Source organism: Maylandia zebra, linkage group LG15 (genome assembly GCF_041146795.1).
Source record: "Maylandia zebra isolate NMK-2024a linkage group LG15, Mzebra_GT3a, whole genome shotgun sequence".
Lineage (NCBI taxonomy): Eukaryota > Metazoa > Chordata > Actinopteri > Cichliformes > Cichlidae > Maylandia > Maylandia zebra.
In genome coordinates, this window is record NC_135181.1 from 4,786,168 (window position 1) to 4,803,713 (window position 17,546).

At 43.6% G+C, this 17,546-nt stretch overlaps 1 protein-coding gene and 1 long non-coding RNA gene across 3 annotated transcripts in view; one reads left to right on the forward strand and one right to left on the reverse strand.

Annotated features, from left to right (window-relative positions):
- LOC101487507 (mitogen-activated protein kinase-binding protein 1) overlaps window positions 1–16,988 on the reverse strand; it is a 24,744-nt gene extending 7,756 nt beyond the window's left edge. Inside the window, exons 1-26 of one of the 2 annotated variants that reach the window (XM_004542140.4) lie at window positions 16,554–16,988; window positions 15,194–15,285; window positions 13,091–13,153; window positions 12,946–13,003; window positions 11,524–11,694; window positions 11,111–11,248; window positions 10,693–10,875; window positions 9,522–9,682; window positions 9,135–9,324; window positions 8,596–8,733; window positions 8,313–8,503; window positions 8,145–8,236; window positions 7,908–8,033; window positions 5,606–5,676; window positions 4,398–4,519; window positions 4,228–4,303; window positions 3,999–4,110; window positions 3,842–3,905; window positions 3,581–3,691; window positions 3,256–3,413; window positions 2,984–3,021; window positions 2,546–2,746; window positions 2,326–2,459; window positions 2,045–2,166; window positions 684–878; window positions 305–371 (exon numbers count right to left, since the gene is read on the reverse strand). In XM_004542140.4, the coding sequence (XP_004542197.2) occupies window positions 305–371; window positions 684–878; window positions 2,045–2,166; window positions 2,326–2,459; window positions 2,546–2,746; window positions 2,984–3,021; window positions 3,256–3,413; window positions 3,581–3,691; window positions 3,842–3,905; window positions 3,999–4,110; window positions 4,228–4,303; window positions 4,398–4,519; window positions 5,606–5,676; window positions 7,908–8,033; window positions 8,145–8,236; window positions 8,313–8,503; window positions 8,596–8,733; window positions 9,135–9,324; window positions 9,522–9,682; window positions 10,693–10,875; window positions 11,111–11,248; window positions 11,524–11,694; window positions 12,946–13,003; window positions 13,091–13,153; window positions 15,194–15,285; window positions 16,554–16,649 (3,170 nt within the window). In that variant the 5' untranslated portion in view covers window positions 16,650–16,988. The remainder of the gene's footprint in view (window positions 1–304; window positions 372–683; window positions 879–2,044; window positions 2,167–2,325; window positions 2,460–2,545; window positions 2,747–2,983; window positions 3,022–3,255; window positions 3,414–3,580; window positions 3,692–3,841; window positions 3,906–3,998; window positions 4,111–4,227; window positions 4,304–4,397; window positions 4,520–5,605; window positions 5,677–7,907; window positions 8,034–8,144; window positions 8,237–8,312; window positions 8,504–8,595; window positions 8,734–9,134; window positions 9,325–9,521; window positions 9,683–10,692; window positions 10,876–11,110; window positions 11,249–11,523; window positions 11,695–12,945; window positions 13,004–13,090; window positions 13,154–15,193; window positions 15,286–16,553) is intronic. The other variant, XM_023155157.3, reaches the window with a different exon arrangement.
- LOC143412579 (uncharacterized) overlaps window positions 1–17,199 on the forward strand; it is a 17,497-nt gene extending 298 nt beyond the window's left edge. Inside the window, exons 2-3 of the long non-coding RNA XR_013093094.1 lie at window positions 15,201–15,256; window positions 16,914–17,199. This is a non-coding gene — a long non-coding RNA (uncharacterized LOC143412579). The remainder of the gene's footprint in view (window positions 1–15,200; window positions 15,257–16,913) is intronic.
- The last annotated feature ends 347 nt before the right edge of the window (window positions 17,200–17,546 follow it).

Genomic DNA, 17,546 nt, shown 5'->3' on the forward strand with positions numbered 1-17,546 from the left:
AGCGAGCTTTAGATGTGCTGGTAGGTGGATTTGGAGACTTCTGCAGAGAGCCGCCTCTTTAACAGTAGCTTAGACATCATTTAGCCCCCAAAATATGAAGCTGTTTACACTTATACATCTCCACCTCCAAGAATAAAAAAAGAAAACAATTTCCTGCACAAAATCACCCGTAGAGGGTTAACAATGTGACTTTAAACTGACAGCTTGACTAGACAGGGAAAGTACACAGCGGCGTGTGAGAGTCCGCATGGGTTTGTAATTATAGCTGTTGAATCCACATTGGTCTGAAGTGGTCAGGCAGTACCGGTTATTATGTCCTCCGGCCAGGAAGCGTGAAGACATACTGAGCCTCGGGACTCTGCTCTGCTCAGCTGTGGATGGACATCAAGAAAAAACAAAAAGGAAGACAATTGAGACAGAGGCAGGAAGTAGAAGTGAGACTGAGAGGATAATAAGTGTTGACTGTGTCTGAATTTGCACGTGAGGTCATTTAAAGACGTCTGGGAAATAAAGCAATAATTCTTTTCTCCATGTCTGGAGGTGTTAGCCACAAACAGGCTATACATTAGTCATAACTAGACATCAAAAGGGTATCAATCTTCTGCCCCTGGCTCCCAACAACAAAGAGAATAAGGTTATTTCCCTAAAGCTCAAAGCACGCCTGCCTGTGTGTTCTGTGTTACCTGTAGTGCAGCCCTCCGACAGCGTCTCAAAGTTCTGCTTGAGGAAATCCGCTCGATCGCATCCGCCACTGTCCGTTATTGTCCTGAGAGCCTCGTCCATGCTCGTCACCCCTTCCCTTCGCTCCTCGTCCACCTCCTTCTCGTCGTTCTCCTCATCCGAGTTGTTCTCACTCAGATACTCTGCCTCTGCAGGATCTGAAAGCGAAAGCAAAATTAGACGCAGCAGAGACACAAGTATGACAGAGAAACCAAAGTCTTCAGTGGCCTTGATACAGCTTTTACACACAGGGAGGGGGGCAGCAGGTACTCTGTAATCCTTAAGAAATAACCAGCCTGGTAGTTTTATCTGACATTTCTCTTATCGAGCCTCGAAATAAAATAAAAATAAATAAATAAATAAAATCCATGTCTCTCTGCACGCCCAAATCCCTCTCTGCAGGTATGAGCTTCACTGTACATTGAAGAGATATTTTAAAGCTCCCCTGGACATTTTAAATCGTGATTTTAAATCCTGCGTTTGGCACACTTCAGAAAGAAAACCTGAGACTGAGCACAGGCAGGCAGAGAGTACTGCAACATGAAAAAACCTCACAACGTGAAGAAAGCTCACATTTTTTTTAGCATTATAAATATACAAAGACCTCTCAGTTATGCTGCAGTATCTGGTCTGGCCTTATGGACTGAAAAGGACGAAAGGCGATTATGAGGGCGGTCAGGAAGCCCGTTCTCTCACTCCCTTCACATTCCTGTGACTGCAGCAGCAGTTTGAGTGGTTTATGCTCATGTTATGCATTTTTCTTTTTTAGTTTTGTTACATTTAGTTTTGATGTTGGATTAGCTTAGATCAGATGTGGGGAATTAATCTCCCCAAGGGGGCGATATGAGAAACTGGGACTGTTTTTGAGGGCTGTAACAGGGATGTACACCAGGCTGGTCAGAGTGGCAGCAGTTTAGTGTTGCTGATGGTTTATGGTTAGACTTTTCCTAGTTTTCTTTTGCTTCTTGTTCCTAATTAGTTATTAAAATTTGTGGGAACTGTGTGGCTTATTTCAGTTATGTAGAATCTCTTACAGCGTGGAGATAGACATACTGGGGGTTGTAACATATTTTTAAGGTGTTTAGACTTCTTGTGTTAGTTTTTGTGTTGAAAAACTGCAAAATCTTGATGAAAGTATGTAAATAATGTATGTATGTTCTCACCAGGGCATAAGCATGAATGCATCTAAAGCAGACAGTCTCCTGTCATGTGCTACTTGCTGAAAAAGTGCAACTGTGCTTTACACCATTTTTTGGAGTTCAGAGCTTTTGCACAAAAGACTCTTTTTTTTTTAATGCTGCATGCATTCAGAGTAAGACCTTACCATCCAAAATATGATCTGGGCTGGACTCGCTGCTGTCATAATCCAAAGAGCAAGCGCTGTCTGGGCTGCGGCTGTCCTGGCTCTCGCTACGGATCCCTCGTCCTTGCATCCTGCAGTAATCGCTGATGTAATGGAATCACCGACGTGGGAGCAACGAGGAATGGGGAGGGGGGGTGCAGAAAGAGAGAAACAGCAAACTGAGAATAGAAAAGGACTTTTGTTGTCTTGCAGTGGCATTGCAATCAGTCGGGCAAAACAGTGCGTAGCAGGCAGAGGTTTACCTGTCCAGAGGACTTGTGTCGTCCTCCTTTTCCTCAGGATAGAGCACATCTGTCCCCTTGGTGTCCCTGGAAGTGTGCGAGGACAGCCAGTCGGCGTCCGGCCAGGGTTGATGTCTCCTGGGTCTCTCTCCCATCTGCAGAAAACGGGCAGTGCAATTATACACTCACGGATCCACACAAGCAGCTTCCTATATCTCCCTTATAGACAAACAGAACGTACCACAGGCTCCTGGAGGCCGAGCGAGCTCTGCCTCTCTCTGTCATGTGGGGGGCAGCTGGGGTTTTTCTTCGGAGCAAAGGTTTCCAGTTGCGTCAGGTCCAGCATGGATTTAACCATCACTTCCAATGAGCCCATACGATGAGACCAACGCCTCCGGGGACGCTTTGAGGACTCAGGGATGACTTGGCTGACGACTCCATGCTGGGAATATACATTATACACAGCACAGTACAATTATTCACCCTTTCCATCACATTTGTTGCTATGGAAGAAACTGTATGGCATCATTAACACACAGGGATGCGGGTTTTTTTTTTCCATTTTTGTTTTCTTTAATGGAACAAAAAGCAAATACTGCATGTTAGGATGCTTTAAGTTGTGCTTTCTTAGAATAGTCCAAAATGATTTATTTTATTTAAAGTCATAACAAACATCTACCTTTGTCAGCTCCCAGTCCTGTCCTTCATCTGAGCCTCCTGTTGCAGGAAGGAGCACAATGATTACAAAGTTAATAGAGGAAGTCAGTTTAAAACAATTTTGGTTGTTTTCCAGATTCTGCTGCACTCTGCAAAGAAGCCGAATGTCAGGGCAGTGCACCAGTGGAGGATTGTCTACCTATTACTAAACCCTTTTGACCTCATTGATGTAAAAAAAAAAACCAAAAGCAGTTACCGCTATGTTTATTCATGTCATCAATTATCACACAGTACCTGTGTCCTCCTCTTCGTGGCTGCTGGCGGAAGAAGAATGGGTCGCGTTGTCTTCGGGGTCATTGGCATCGTCGTTCGCCGCTCTGTCGTCCTCCTCGTGTTCACGGTCGCTGTCAGAGGACAGACCCCCCAGAGCGGGAGCGCTGTACACCTCACGCCTGGGTAACACAGCGAAAGAGTCAACAAGATGACTATTCTATCTGTGTTGCCATGTCATTATACGCGAAGGGAATACATTCGCTTGAGGTGGGCTCTTTATCATCGGCGCTGGGTTCGCGGAAAGAATGTACTCAATTAACAGGTGGAGGTGTGCTGGTGTCGTCACCTGAGACTGGAGGTTTTGCTGGGTGGTGTGTTTGGGTTTTCTCTGAGCTGGTGCAGCCTCTCTCTCATGGTGATTGTCAGCTCTGGGGACAGCCTCCACACAAAGATGCAGCTGGGGGAGATAAAAGCATTAAATATTCAAGATTTCATTTCAGCTCGGAAGCATCTGAAAACACATTTCCACAGCCATTTCCTACAGCTGCAGCGGCAGAAGATTGCCTCGGCCTGGGTGCAAGGACATCTCTGAGAGGCGGTTTCTCACCTATCTCCCGATACAGAAATCAAATGCCGGCAATCGCTGGTAAACTTAATCCCAGTGACGATTTCTGCCAAACAAAAACAAGAAAAAAAAAGGCTTGTTAGCGCTCATTATGTTCTCTGTCATTGTGGTTAGATTTATTCTGTGATAGCTGCGTTACCAGAATGTCCAAACATAGTGGCCACACACTCCCCGGTGTAGAAGTCAAAGATGCTGATGGTTTTATCGGAGCAGCTGGTGGCCACGTATTGACCAGAGGGATCGATCTGAACCTGCCACACCCAACACAAAAGAGCCTTTTAGTATCTCTCTCTATATATGTGTGTGTATATATATATATACACACACAGAAAGAAAAAAGGTGTTTCAACTGTGGAGAAAAATGTTACCCTGAGCAGACTTCCATCTTCACTCAAAGATCCTTTATAGAGTTTTTTCTGTTTGCCGCTGCTGATGTTGAAAATCCTGCAGAGAGAAGGAAGAGATAAGCCCCGGCGCCTTTAAAGAACACGTTCCTAGCGAAGCTCGTGTATCTTTGAAGCCGCGTGCCCTCGCTTACCTGATGCAGCGGTCCTGACAGCCAACAGCGGCGTACTTGCAGGTGGCGTCTACGTCCATGTCGTAAAGCGTGGTCTTCCTCACCATGTGGTGAGAACGCCTGAACTCTGTTCCTTTGTCGGTCTGTGAAACAGAACAAGACAGTGTCAGGCCTGCGCTGGAGGAGGGTAGGGAAAATATCAGGGGTATTTTAGCAGAATGCATGATGTGACTTTTATTCTGAGCGTGCTGAACTCAATATAACCTGCAAAGAGAAATATGCGCAGCTTTACAGTCATTGAGCCAAGTCTCCAAAGGCTGCAGAGATCAGCTTGACTCAGGATCAATATCTGCATATTAAAAGGTGGGTATACAGCTAGTTGTTGCGTACAATAATGGAGTTGGGAAAATAGACTGAACATGTTTGGCAGTTAGAATAGGTCAAGGTTTAGACCACAGAGAATCAGCTTTTGTGCATCACTACCATCATCATCATCATCATCATATAGACATAGTCAGAAAAGGGTACTCTTTGCAGCTCATCCTTGAAAACGGCACAGAAGAAGCTCATTTCTGCTCTGCCGGAGCACAAACCTGTCACAACAACTTTCTAAAATGAGCACTCCATAAATGTCTGTACGCCAAAGAGAAGGTTCACTTTAGTCTAACAAGCCCTTGTTTACTGCGCTCCGGAAAAAACAAAACAAAAAAACAACTTAATGTTCTGAGTCACTGCAGTGGCCTAAATCCCGTCTCAAGTTTATGAAAAATGCTGTAAGTGGCCTGCTAACCCAGAAGCAATTCCAGAGCAAAAGAATGTCGCCTCCTTTTTTTTTCCTCTCTTTTTTTGTATTTCATAGTTATACAACTTGTAGCACAAACGCTCCTTTTGTGGTCTGTGCTCTAGAATTGCTAAACAGATTGTGTTACCATTGTGCCAATAAGTGTGACCTAAATGAGAGGAATTAATGAAAAAAAATAAGTCAAATGCAATGAAGCTCTTTGTGGCCAGAATTAGTTATTCAGAAGAATATCGCAGGCAGTACTTTGATGAAGTCAGAATAGCTGGTTCACTGTTTCCAGTCTACAATGAGGTGGCTGTTTCCTACCTTGTTAGCATTTAGCAGCCTGCATATACATTAGCTTTAACATTGGCGTTTGGCAGGAGTTTTTTGTGTCACTCATGCTTTTGCGTGTGTTTGTTGGGTAATATCCAACATCTGATGTTACCTTGTGGGCTGTGCGGAAATAGATGCTCTTGTCTGCCCCACAGCTGATCATTCTCACCTTGTTGTCATTGGCTAAAGAACAAAAAACAAAAGCATTTAGTCATCGTGTCTTCATGCACGTTCAATCATCCAGGCAAGGAAATCCCAGAAAGTGGATTCTGTTCATCTAGACGGAACGTTTTCAGTAGGAGAAATGATTTGTGCGTGAAAAGTGTGAGAGGATTACCCTGCCCTCAACACCGACCAAGTGTGTCATTGTTGAGGGCAGAAACATGGTGGCGCCGTGGGTTCCCCAGTTTCACCCACTGTGGCCGATTTGTATATGGAGGAAGCAGAAAAGAGGACTCTACCATCCTACCCTGGGACACCACCGAGTAATCGGTTCACATATGTGGATAACACCTGGGTGAAAATCAAATCTCAGGATGTCCCACAATTCAGTGATCACATTAACTCAGTGAACAAACACATCCAGTTCACCAGGGAGGGTGTAAAAAATGACAGGTTAGCTTTCCTAGACTGTGAAATTCCTATCAGTAATGGACAACATTTGAAAGTCAATGGAAACAACCTCTAGCCAGGCGGATGGCAGAACACAGGCCAGGACTCCACAGTCTATTTACATCTACAGGCCAGTGGCCGCTCTGTCAGTGGACAGGGAGGAACAGTAGTGGGGAGTCAAGGAGGCTATTTACGTGAAAAAGGAACGGCCATCTGTGAACTGAGGGGGCCTAAGGGTACATTGTTCACTATTTTACAGTGCTGTGATTACAGCTATACCCCAACTCTCTGTGAATAGCACTCATGGAGATTGATCAATGGTCGTGACAATTTGCATGTTAATGATCATGAAACTGACCTCACAGCCCATTGTTAGTCAGTGGTGCTGGTGTCAGTCATTATGCAAATGTAGTGTTTATGAGGTTGGAGAAGCCTGCAGACAGCTGAGACTGAGAAGCCACATGAGTGATGCAACGTTTCTGCCACTGAAAATGCGACATCCAGATGAACGTTCCAGGATTTAGTCATCTTTTCATTCAAAAAATTGAAACCTGACCACAGAGACACCCCAATATTATACAGCAGCTTATTATACAATTACACTTTGACCTTTTTAGTATGAAACTTACTTTTATGTTACCAAGATAAGGTTTTGCATGTTGTTTAAGAAGTTAGCTGGTTAGCTGAGCAATCTTGTCTGTTGCAAAATGGATACAAAGCTAAAGCTGATATCCCTGCACTTCCACGTAAATAATGCAGAACTAGAGACGGAAATTTAAGCGATATGGACAAAATCACCTAAACATTACACCCACAGGAGCTGCTCCACCATGGAGACCCATGTCATAAAGCTCGGAGCACACAGTTCTTGTGCTGATGTTAATGCCAGAAGAGGTTTGGAGCTCTGCAGTTATTGAGTTAGCTTAGTGTTCTGGCATCTTCTATGCAATACGTGCTGCTACACTGGGCAACCCCGCTCTGTATCTTTAAGTGGTGTTTAGGGGTGAGAGCCGCTGTGGTTTCTAAACCACTTTGCAGTAATACCACTAATACACACATTTTTTTGACTTGCTGCAGTGGTGGCATCCCATTAAAGTACCAGTTTAAAATGACCCGCTCTTTCATAAATGTTTTTGAAAGCAGGTTAATGGGACTGAAAAAAAATCTTTGAATTTCAAAGATGAAGAGGTGTGGCCCAGTACTTTTTGTCCATACGGTGCATAACTCGTCATTTCTTTCTCTACATGGAAAACAGCTGTAGGCCAAATACTTATCCTTTTTCTGCCCACTGACTCATCATTTGCAGACATGACCACCATGCAGAAATACACCAGAGGAACTCAAACCCAGCTAGACTCATCCCTAGGGCAGCATTTCTGCAGTTCAGCTTCTTCCAGCATGAAGTAATTGGTAGCTTAAAAGCTAAGCTTTCAAAGTAGTTTGCCCCAAACTGCCTATTTTATATTTACCCACTATTATCAGTAAAAGAATTTTACAGTTCATGAAAAAGTCCAGAGACAGTAGATTAGTGCCTCTTCAAAAATCTACATTTGAAACCGTGACAGTAAGTGGTGCAAACATTTCATATCGGCTGAAGAAGAGAAAGCAAAGTGCAACTGAAAGGCTTTGCTCAAGCAACCAAAACTCCACCTGAATACACACGTAACCGTCATTTATTATTGAAACAAGTCGTGCGGCGTGTGAAATAAAAGAGGGACTTTGTGTGGGGCTGAGCGGAGATGAAAGCGTCGGATTAAGGAAAGATTAGCCGTCAGATGTTGACAGCTTCTCAAGTGTCTCACCAGCAAAGCGGACGGCTGTTATGGATGAAGAGTGTTCGTCGAGTGTTTGCACCAGACTGTAGTCGTCTTCTGCATCCAAGACGTGGATCAGACGATCCCTGCTGGCTGTGGCCAGCAGCTTCAGCCCTGAGAGAAATCAGACCACATAATCACCTACTGTATTCACAGCCAATGTGCAAATATTCTCCAAGCGTGTCATCATTATAGTAACTAATACAGTCTCACACACACACTGACCTGTTTCTGGTTTACTGTATTCGAGGCTGAGGATCTCAGCATCATGGGCTTCCACCTTAAGAATCTCCTTCATGCTGCTGAGGTCATGAACCCTGCAGAATATCACAGTTTTAGGACAGAGGTCACGTCAGTCTGTCATCAGCCTCAGCCTTAGTCTTCTAGTCCTACCTCAGCATGCCATTGCGATCTCCAGATGCCAGGTGTTTGCCGTCTGGGCTGACACAGATGGTCCTGATGCCCGTCCTGGTTTCCGCTGTCTGTCCATCCCCCGACTTGACCTCTGAATTCGCACTTGTTACACACTCTGAATCCAGCAAGGTGCTGGTGTTCCCGTCGATGTAGATTATATTCAAAAGATCCTTTATAGAAATGAGGGAGACAGAAAGTAACTCTTCACAGCTGTACTTGAAACACAGCTGAAGAGAATACGGATCTTGGAAGTCAACCTCACTTGGCTCAGGATGTTTGGAGAATGAGTTTGTGTCCAGTCGTCCATGCGCCACACTCTCACGGTGTTATCAGCTGAACTAGTGAGGAATGCGCCTGATGACAAACCAGAAGCCACTTCTTCTGGAACATCTGGAAACACCTGGGGAGTAGTGACAAAAGGAGGAGGTTCAGTTAATAATAAACTAGATGAGGGTAAAAAAAAGCACGATTTTAAGAAACAATTAATGCTGTAAGTTAGATTTCTAGAAATGCAGTTTCACTATGCTGTGAATTGTCTTACATCGACTGTTATCACCAGTTTCAAGCTGCCAAATTCTGATGCACAATGTTCAGTACAACAGCACAACAGCTCCAAGTTTCCCAGTTTTGTTCGTGTAATGATCCCCAATGTGCCGCAAATTACTAACCGAATCAATAGGTAGAATCCAATCTGTTGTACTGCTGTAATCCTATTGAGCCAGGAGGCTTGAGGAAACACACTGAACATCTCACAGCTTTTAAAGAGGTTATATAAATTCACTTCCTCCTGCATGCATTTACCTCCAGGTCCCAGACACAGGCGGGATGAAAGAGGGCAGAGTGCACCTTCCCCACCCGCTGCACATCTCTCACGTCCCACACATACAGGCTGTGGTCATTATATACACAGCTGAGCCGGCAGCTGACGGGGTCATAGGTAACGGCAACGGTGTCTGGGTAACGGGCATCCGCTGTGGCGTTGAACAGATGACTGTGGGAATGAAAGGTTGGGACAACAGGAATAGATGTTTTCTTTGTAAAAATCCGACATCCTCGAGAATAAAAAACATTTAGACGAGACTCGGGCTTGCACTGCTTGAGACAGAAAGCTCTATTAATAGAGCTCACTTGATCCTGCAGTGGATCAGTGCTAAAGAAAGGCCGAGTTACTCCTGAGCTCTTCCTCACCTGGCCTCAGTCATGGAGGAGACGTCAGAGCCGAGGGGGTGCGGCCACGGCAGCGTGCACACAAAGTGCAAGTCAGCGGGTCTGAAGGCTCGCACCGTTCCATCGGCACAGCCGCAGAAGATCATGTGTTCAGACAGAGAGAGCGACTGAGCCAGCCCGGTCTGCACGGAAAGACACATGCCAGATAATCAGCTCACAAGTCATAGCTTCATAGTCTTTCTGAGAAAATGGTAAACATTCGTATTCATTCAAGCCTGAAAAATTAAGCTAATTATGCTCCTGCAGATAATATTACATCATTGCTTTGGCTGAGTCCTCTGCAAAGGTTACGGAGGAGTAGAAAAGCAGCCCCGTTGGAGCTTTTCCAAACACATCCTGTACCTGTCCTTGCTTCTAAATCTTCTAAGATCCTCTTCACCCGTTCAATAAACACGTATGGTTACTGACCTAAGGCATTTGTGCCTGTACTGTACTCAAATAATAACTAAATGAACATGCATGTTAGTGCTGTTACATGTTAGTGTTACATTCAGCTACCATTTAATAAAAATGAACAGTAGTGGCAGTTAAGAGTAGAGCATTGTTTCACAATATTTTGCTTGGCGATACTGTAAAGATTCAGGAGAGCAAATATCATCATTTTTATTAAGTAAGTTAAAATACTCGAACAAGAGGGCTCATGTCCTACACCACTGACTGACTGCAACAACTCTCAGAGAGGCTGTCGGAGGTCTGCAAGTAACTGCTGTCTAATCTATAAATGCAGGTTGCAGATTGCCAACATGCTGGCATCAGTCTGAACGAGTCTTTGTTAATAAACACAACATGAGGGAAGTCGACTCAACAGATTTGAATTCGGTGATTTATCACAGCTTGACCCCGTTCAATTCATCTTGTGGCAGGTTTTAGTCAAAGTGTTGGTACTTGACAATATAATTTTGCAGCAAAAAATTACATAAATCCAAATAATTTAAGTATGATTACTTTATCTTATTAGATAAAACAAATACTGACAAAATTTTAAATTGAGATTTATGAATATCTCATTCATTTTGTTTTGTTTTCTTATATGTCACAAAATGTTAAAAATCACATTGATCATATAGTGGGGGTGTCTGGTTAGTCCCACCTCTACCTTTCACCTGCAGACAGCCCCTCCCCTCTCACTCACCCGAAGGTCCACCCACTTGTCCAGCATCCTCTTGCTGTTAAACTCACACAGCAGGCCAGAGGAAGTAATGCAGAAAGTGGAGTCTGATTTAGAGCCACGTCCACAAGCTACATCACAGAAGAAATTGTTCCTCAGCTCTCCCAGCAGCCCGGAGCGGCCCAGCAGAGGCACAGGAGCGCTGGCCTACATAGCACAGAGAGGTGATGGTTAGCCGATAAAGCTCCAACTGAAGGAGTTAAAGCGCTTCCCTGAAATGTTGCATGTGTGCTGCTGAAAATTAATAATCCCTGGGTCTCACAAATGTATTTGCATAATGTAAGAGTGCACTAAAGTTATTCAGTTATGCAAAAATAAAGCAGAAGTAAAAGGTAGGGAAATAACTCCAGGCAGTAATAAAAGATAGGAAAGCCTCTCATACCTTGTTGGCCTTGCAGTGATCCAGATACCAGAACTTGACATGCCTGTTCCCCACTGTGACAAAGTAGGAGCTGTCCTCGGAGAAAGACACACCTTTCACCTTACTGGACACCTTGTTAGCGGCCACTATTACATCTTTCTGCAAAGAACAACACATTCGAAAGAGATCACACAACTAAAACACAATAGGACTCGCTGCTCAACAGTGTAACATCACATTCACTACGTGGTTTTAGACATTTTCACTACTTTAAAGTTATTTTTTCATTTAGAGTTTGAAAAAATTGAGCTTAAAAATTGCCAGTCATCAGACATTAAACCATCATTGTCCTGATTAAAGCAGTCAGGAGAACGGAAGAAGGTGTAAAAGCACAAGTAGGATTTGAGCTTTAGAAACTTTCAAGGGAGACAAACCTTCCACGCCCAGACGTTGACCATCATGTCATGTTGATTTCCTACACTGACTATGTATTTGCCATTGGGGGAGAAAGCCACACAGGAGACGCCGTACTTGTGCTTCTGGAGCTCGGCCACTTGCTTCCGTTCTGCCACGTCCCATACCCTCACTGCCGGTAGGTGACCGCTCTGATGAGAAAAAAAAATGGTAAGGGGGGGAGGAGTCGACGTTTAAAAACAATGTTAGGTTGTTAGTAAGATGGCGAACACTCCTCCATTCATACACTAAAGGGTCTTAATGTTTTCGTCGACTGAAACAGGCTCCGCTCAGGAGTCACCTGTCATTCCTGTCTGTCCATCTCTCTAGAAGATCATCCTCTCTCTGTCCTCTGATTGTCTACTTGTCCCTTGACCTGCTCACATTATTCCCTCCTGGGGATCGAAAGTTCAGCAGACTATTTGTGTAGTCTCCTATTATAATATGGTAAAAGGACCTTTCAAAGGTCAGAGTTATTAGGTCCAAAAGAAATAGTGTGACATTCAACTGAAGACAGAGCTGCATACAAAAGACACACAAGAAGAGGAGGACAAAACAGCCTGCACATCCGCTGTCAGCCTGCCCCTGTATGTAAATGAGCTACTGTTTGATGAATGAGTGTGTGTGTGTGAGGGACATTTCTTATCAGATCACTCACTCGGGCATATCTTTTACTCCTCCTTTTAAAGGGCCTGTGGGAAAACATCTAATACAGCTGTGATGCGCTCAGCTTTGATCACCGAGCACAGCGGGTTAAAAAGAGGGCTCTAATATTTCTCCACCACATCCACTACGATCTCTAACCAGTTTTAATTACTCAAAGTATTCTAACGTTGGGAATTTAGCACATGGTTCCCTTTGAATTCCAGGAGAATCCAGGAGAACAGCCTATCCTCAAGTCTATTTGGGCTTTTGAACTTTGGTCTTTGTCGTCATGGCAACTGCTGCCTGCCCATCCACTTATGCAGAGAAGTCTTTAATCGGCTTTGATTGGCCGGGGAGGATTAAGATAGCGTGTTGTGTCGAGGCCCGCGTTGTAACTACAACAAAACCGATTCAAGATGCTTGACTGAAAAGACACATTACGCTGTGACACGACAGAACAAGGCCCTCTAAAGAGGAGAGGCTGCAAACACAGAGCTCTGCAGCAAGCCTCCATCCTGCTGGGGTGTCCGCAGCACAGCGCGCTAACTCCTTCTTATACTGTGGATAACTGAAGACGCGAACAAGCTAATTCTCTGGATTCTGCAGTAAATCTGAATTACTACAAACACCAGTCCTACTGTGATGTTCACTTGACACAGCAAAAACCGAAGAAAGCTAAACAGAAGACGAGAGGACAGACGCAAGTTTGAGTTTACCCGCAGAGACAAAGTGAGAAAAGTGAGGGTGATGAAACTCACCTCTCCTGTCACCAAGTGTTTGCCATCAGGGGAAAAAGACAGAGCTGTGATGGTTTTCCTGTGAGAGGGACAGAGGATAACATCACAGCATGATTAGTTCAGTGCTGCTCTGCTTCAGTGAAGACTGTACTCGTGGGTGACTCACCTTGAAGTGTTGATAATGTGGTGCTGCCTGTTCTTTTTGGGGTTCAGTAAGACTACCACACACCTACAAAAGGAAACCAAGAAATGCAGTAATGCATATTAATGTCTGATATGGAAACAGGTCGAGAAACGATGCACATACTTAAGGAAAATGGCCATTTTATGTTAATAAATTAATGACAGAGTTTATAGGTGCAAATGTTTAAACATTCAAAGTGTGCAACTCCAAAGAAAGCCTGATGTTAATGGCTAAATTTTATCTGGAAGTTTTTCCTTGGTGGTAACAGCGAGAAGTAGAAACACACTGTAAACATTGGTGCTGTTAATGTTCTAGGAAAGCATTAAATAATTGACATGTGTAGTGATTGCGAAAAAACAACTAATCATGTGCAGAAATGAATTTATGAAACTTACAAATGACCAAAAGATCAGCTGGATAACTTCTAATTCCTCTTTATTTTTATTTAATTTTACCCCACAACACAAAAATAACCCCAATAAATCATCAATATTTTCTGGTTTAAATCAGCTGTGTGTGTTGTGGTCAAAACTCTGCATTCATGATTTGTGTGAAACATACAGATGAAGTCAGGAGCTTGCGCACACTCATCGTGGGCATGGACGAATGATGATTTTAGGCTTTTAATGATTCCTTTGAACTGTAAATACAAGTTGTTTCGATGTGTCACCACTTTGCAGAGTGAAGTGAGTTTTACATTACTCCAAAATCGACACCTTCAAGCTCGGCTGAAGTTTGCAGCTGCCAACATGCATGACCAAAAAGCCTTGGAGTAATATTTTACAGTCAGAAGAGACAAAAATTGAGCCATTTGGCAACAATGACAAGGGGTATGCCTTTCCGGAGTAAAGGTCAAACCTAAGCACAATGCACCTCCTGTGAAGCAGGGTGGTGGTAGCATCATGCTCTGGGGTTGTTTTGTAGTTGTACATTGCACCAGTTGGATATATTAATGAAGAAGGAGAACTACCTCCAAAATTTTCAGCTTCACCATAAATCAAAAGCTAGACGACTGAAACTTGGAGATGACTGGGTGTTCCTACAAAAACGAAATGAATAGGAACACAAGCGCGCACACACATTTTAAAACTTGGGTTGGGAAAGTGCACAAGATTTTCCGTCCTTAGTCTAGTTTTCAAAATACAGAATAACTTCCTTAGAGGGAACATTCAGAAAGAAGATTACACTACATTACATGAAAAATGAAAGCACGACTAGACATAACGTGAGTCATTTTTAGTCTATACTATATATTTCATCATATACTTTTCCATATTGAAATAACGGACGCATAATATTGTTACCTATTAATTCAAAATCCTTTTTGCATCCTAGCTCGTGAGCAGAACTTAGATCAGCATTGGACCTGCTAGTGAACTGCACCGTGCCAGGAAACCTGGTACAGAGCAGCTTGCACAGATTTAAACTGAGACAGCAGGTGGGTTGCCAGATTGTGCACCATTTAGTACAACGATGAGCAGAACCATTTGTGCAAAGACGTGCCCATGCATGCCTCACACAGACACACACACACACACACACCCTTACACTCCTTTACACGTTGTTGCAATACTGCTCTAATTCTCCTCGTTTTTCCCCTTTGACCGCTGGCCTTCTTAATATTAATACAGCTTTGTTGGAAGGTTCCAGAACAAAATCAGCTCAAGTGCACAGATTTTGTTGCGACCTGGCAGGACCCTCTCTGCTTGTTTTTAAACACTGCTTTCACCCACTCCGAGGCCAACCCCCCCAGTATCACCACTGCAGATCTAAACCATCCAGCATAACCATCCTCATTTTTATATTCTATGCTGATTAAAGCTATAGCAGCAAGAATTAATAATACTGCACAACAAGCTATCACTGTGCCAGAGACAGCCTCCCCAAGGATGGGATAAAGAAAAAACCCCAACACAGAGCTCCAGTCCTCTGAGATGATGCAGAGATAACACACACGCAGAAATTTGCACACTAAACATCCGCATGAGGTAGATATGATAAGGCAGCTGGGAGCGAGCGAAGCGCTGATAAGTCAAAGGTCAGATTAGGAAGATAACAACGCATAAACAGTCTCTCTCATCTCACCCTGCAGGATAGGCCACAAGTCCAGATCGAGGGTCGCAGGCCAGAGCGCTGTTTCCTGAAGAGGTGATGCCCAACACTTTTTCCAGAGTCACCTGTAGAGAGACAACACAGGGCGGGTTTGGTTTTCAGGAATTCATCATAATTAGAAAAGAAAAATAAAATAGTGGAGGCTGACAGAAGAATAGAGAGAGAAGTCAGTAAAGACACAAGTAAATGTGCTGTTTGTGTACAACATTCTGGCATCTTATGTATTAAAAAGCAGCCTTTCCTGGCAGTTTCAAGATTCAGGCTGTCAAATCTGAAAAGTATTGATCACCGTTATTGTCTTTATTGCACACCTGCACAAACTCTGTGATAAACGAGCAGACTCTGAGCTGCTGATGTGCAGCACCAAGCGTGTCTTTGATCGATACGTGTCCAACAACAGGCTCGAGACAGAAAACTGTCGTCGTTTTATCTTTTGGGTGTTTGAGGCGTAAAAAAAAAAGAAAAAAGAAAAAGATCTCAAAGACAAAGTGAGGATGTGACAGCTGGCTTGGCTGCCTGTCTGTGTCTGCCTTGGGAATTAGAAACCAACTGCTGGCATCATTGATTAGTCTGAGTGAACATATGAATGTAGCCGAGCCTCAGTGTCCTACTAACAAAAGTGCAATAATAACATCAGCAAACAATAAAAAGAATCATAACAAATGCTTTCTAAGAACTCTAAATTAAAATTTTTTTGTTTTTTTTAACTGACCAGTGTTAATAGATCATTTATAAGCAATTAATAAGCCAACCTTTTGGGTTGCCAGGTTATCAAAATGTCAATTTTGCCACTGTTTAAACATCACATTTGGCAGTAAATCAGCTATTAAATCGTGAATGCTTGCTTAATATAGGTGTTCCCAGTCCAGACACTGCAATATCTTCATTTTAATAAACAACGCCAGCTGTTCTCATAATGATTTATCACTACTCTGCCAACAGGTCGCAATAGCTGTTTTAATAATAATAAATGAGCGCCTATCTCTCAGTTTTCCACCCTGTAACGCGTGACTTGTTACAACCTGTGCATCAATAAATTGCACAAAAATACAGGATGCGGTAAAAACAATAAAACCGACAGCTCATATATGGAGGCTGATGTTTAATTTCTTTTTTGGTGAATACAATAAACATGAATTTTATGGCAGTTGTTTCATGGTTCAGGTTTTACAGGGTTAAGCAGGTGAAACGTTTGTACCTTAGATTTCCAATAATTACAGTAAAGTATCTCAGATCAGATTTTAGCTCCAGGTAAGCCTGCAGCACTAACAGGTCTGCAGCGGGACGCTTCTTCTGTCCGGCTGTTCTACTCACACATCAGAAGTTTTCGTACCTTGCTGGTGAGATTTTCTTTGCAGTTCTTTCCGGTGGATGGAGAACGCAGAAACTTCCTAATGCGACTTTTAATGGTGAATCCATCGCCCGGCATTTTTCTTAGCTTGGCAGCCCGGAGGCACGGCTCTGAGGGCTGCTGACCATCCACTGTGGCAATCCACGGACTGACGGAGTGTGGCGCGCACACGGGCTGGAGAAGAAGAAGCGAAGGGGAGCGCGTAATGATCCTGCTCCCAGGACTAAAACCTTCCGGCTGCAGAGCTTTACAAAGTGTGACAGAACTCCTGCAGCAGCCGGTGGGACATGTGGAGGCTAATCTCTCGAGTAAGTTCGCTGTTCTCTTCTTCTGTCGTTGCAGGTTCTCGTCTGAGCGCTGCGTTTGCAATGACAGGAGGAGACGGAGTCGCCGCTCAGCTCTTCGCTTGTTCCCGTGTGCCAGTGTGACATCACTGGTTTAATCCGAACCTGAACTGGTCCCATTCAGTGATTACATCAGCTTTTGCGCCTGATTTAATGGGATTAGAGAGACCGGTGCAGGGGACGTTTTGGGGAGCCACCAAAGAATTTATCAGGCTGCTGATTAGCAGACAGAGGTTCACTTATCTGGAAGTTCACTCGTAGTGAATGGGACTGTTTGCTTAAGTTAAAGCAATTTAGGTTTTGATTGTGTCTTTTTTTGAACACATTGACTCACGTTGTCTTGCACGAAGGCGATAATTAGTGCGTGTTAAGGAACCCATCCATTTGAATGAGATTTCAATTATGAAATGTCTTCGTGGAAGATCTGCATTCAAACCACATCCTTTCAGAGCACACTACACTTATTTTTGCCAACCTACTGGGTTTATTTATAGGTCTTCTCAGCAGACCTTTATAGTCAATTATTATTTTTGGTAACAAATAGCTAGTAATACTAACAGTGAGCTATATTCTGTTACAGCTTAAGTGAATCTGAAGACTTTTGGTATAAAATAGTGCTTCACAAACAAAA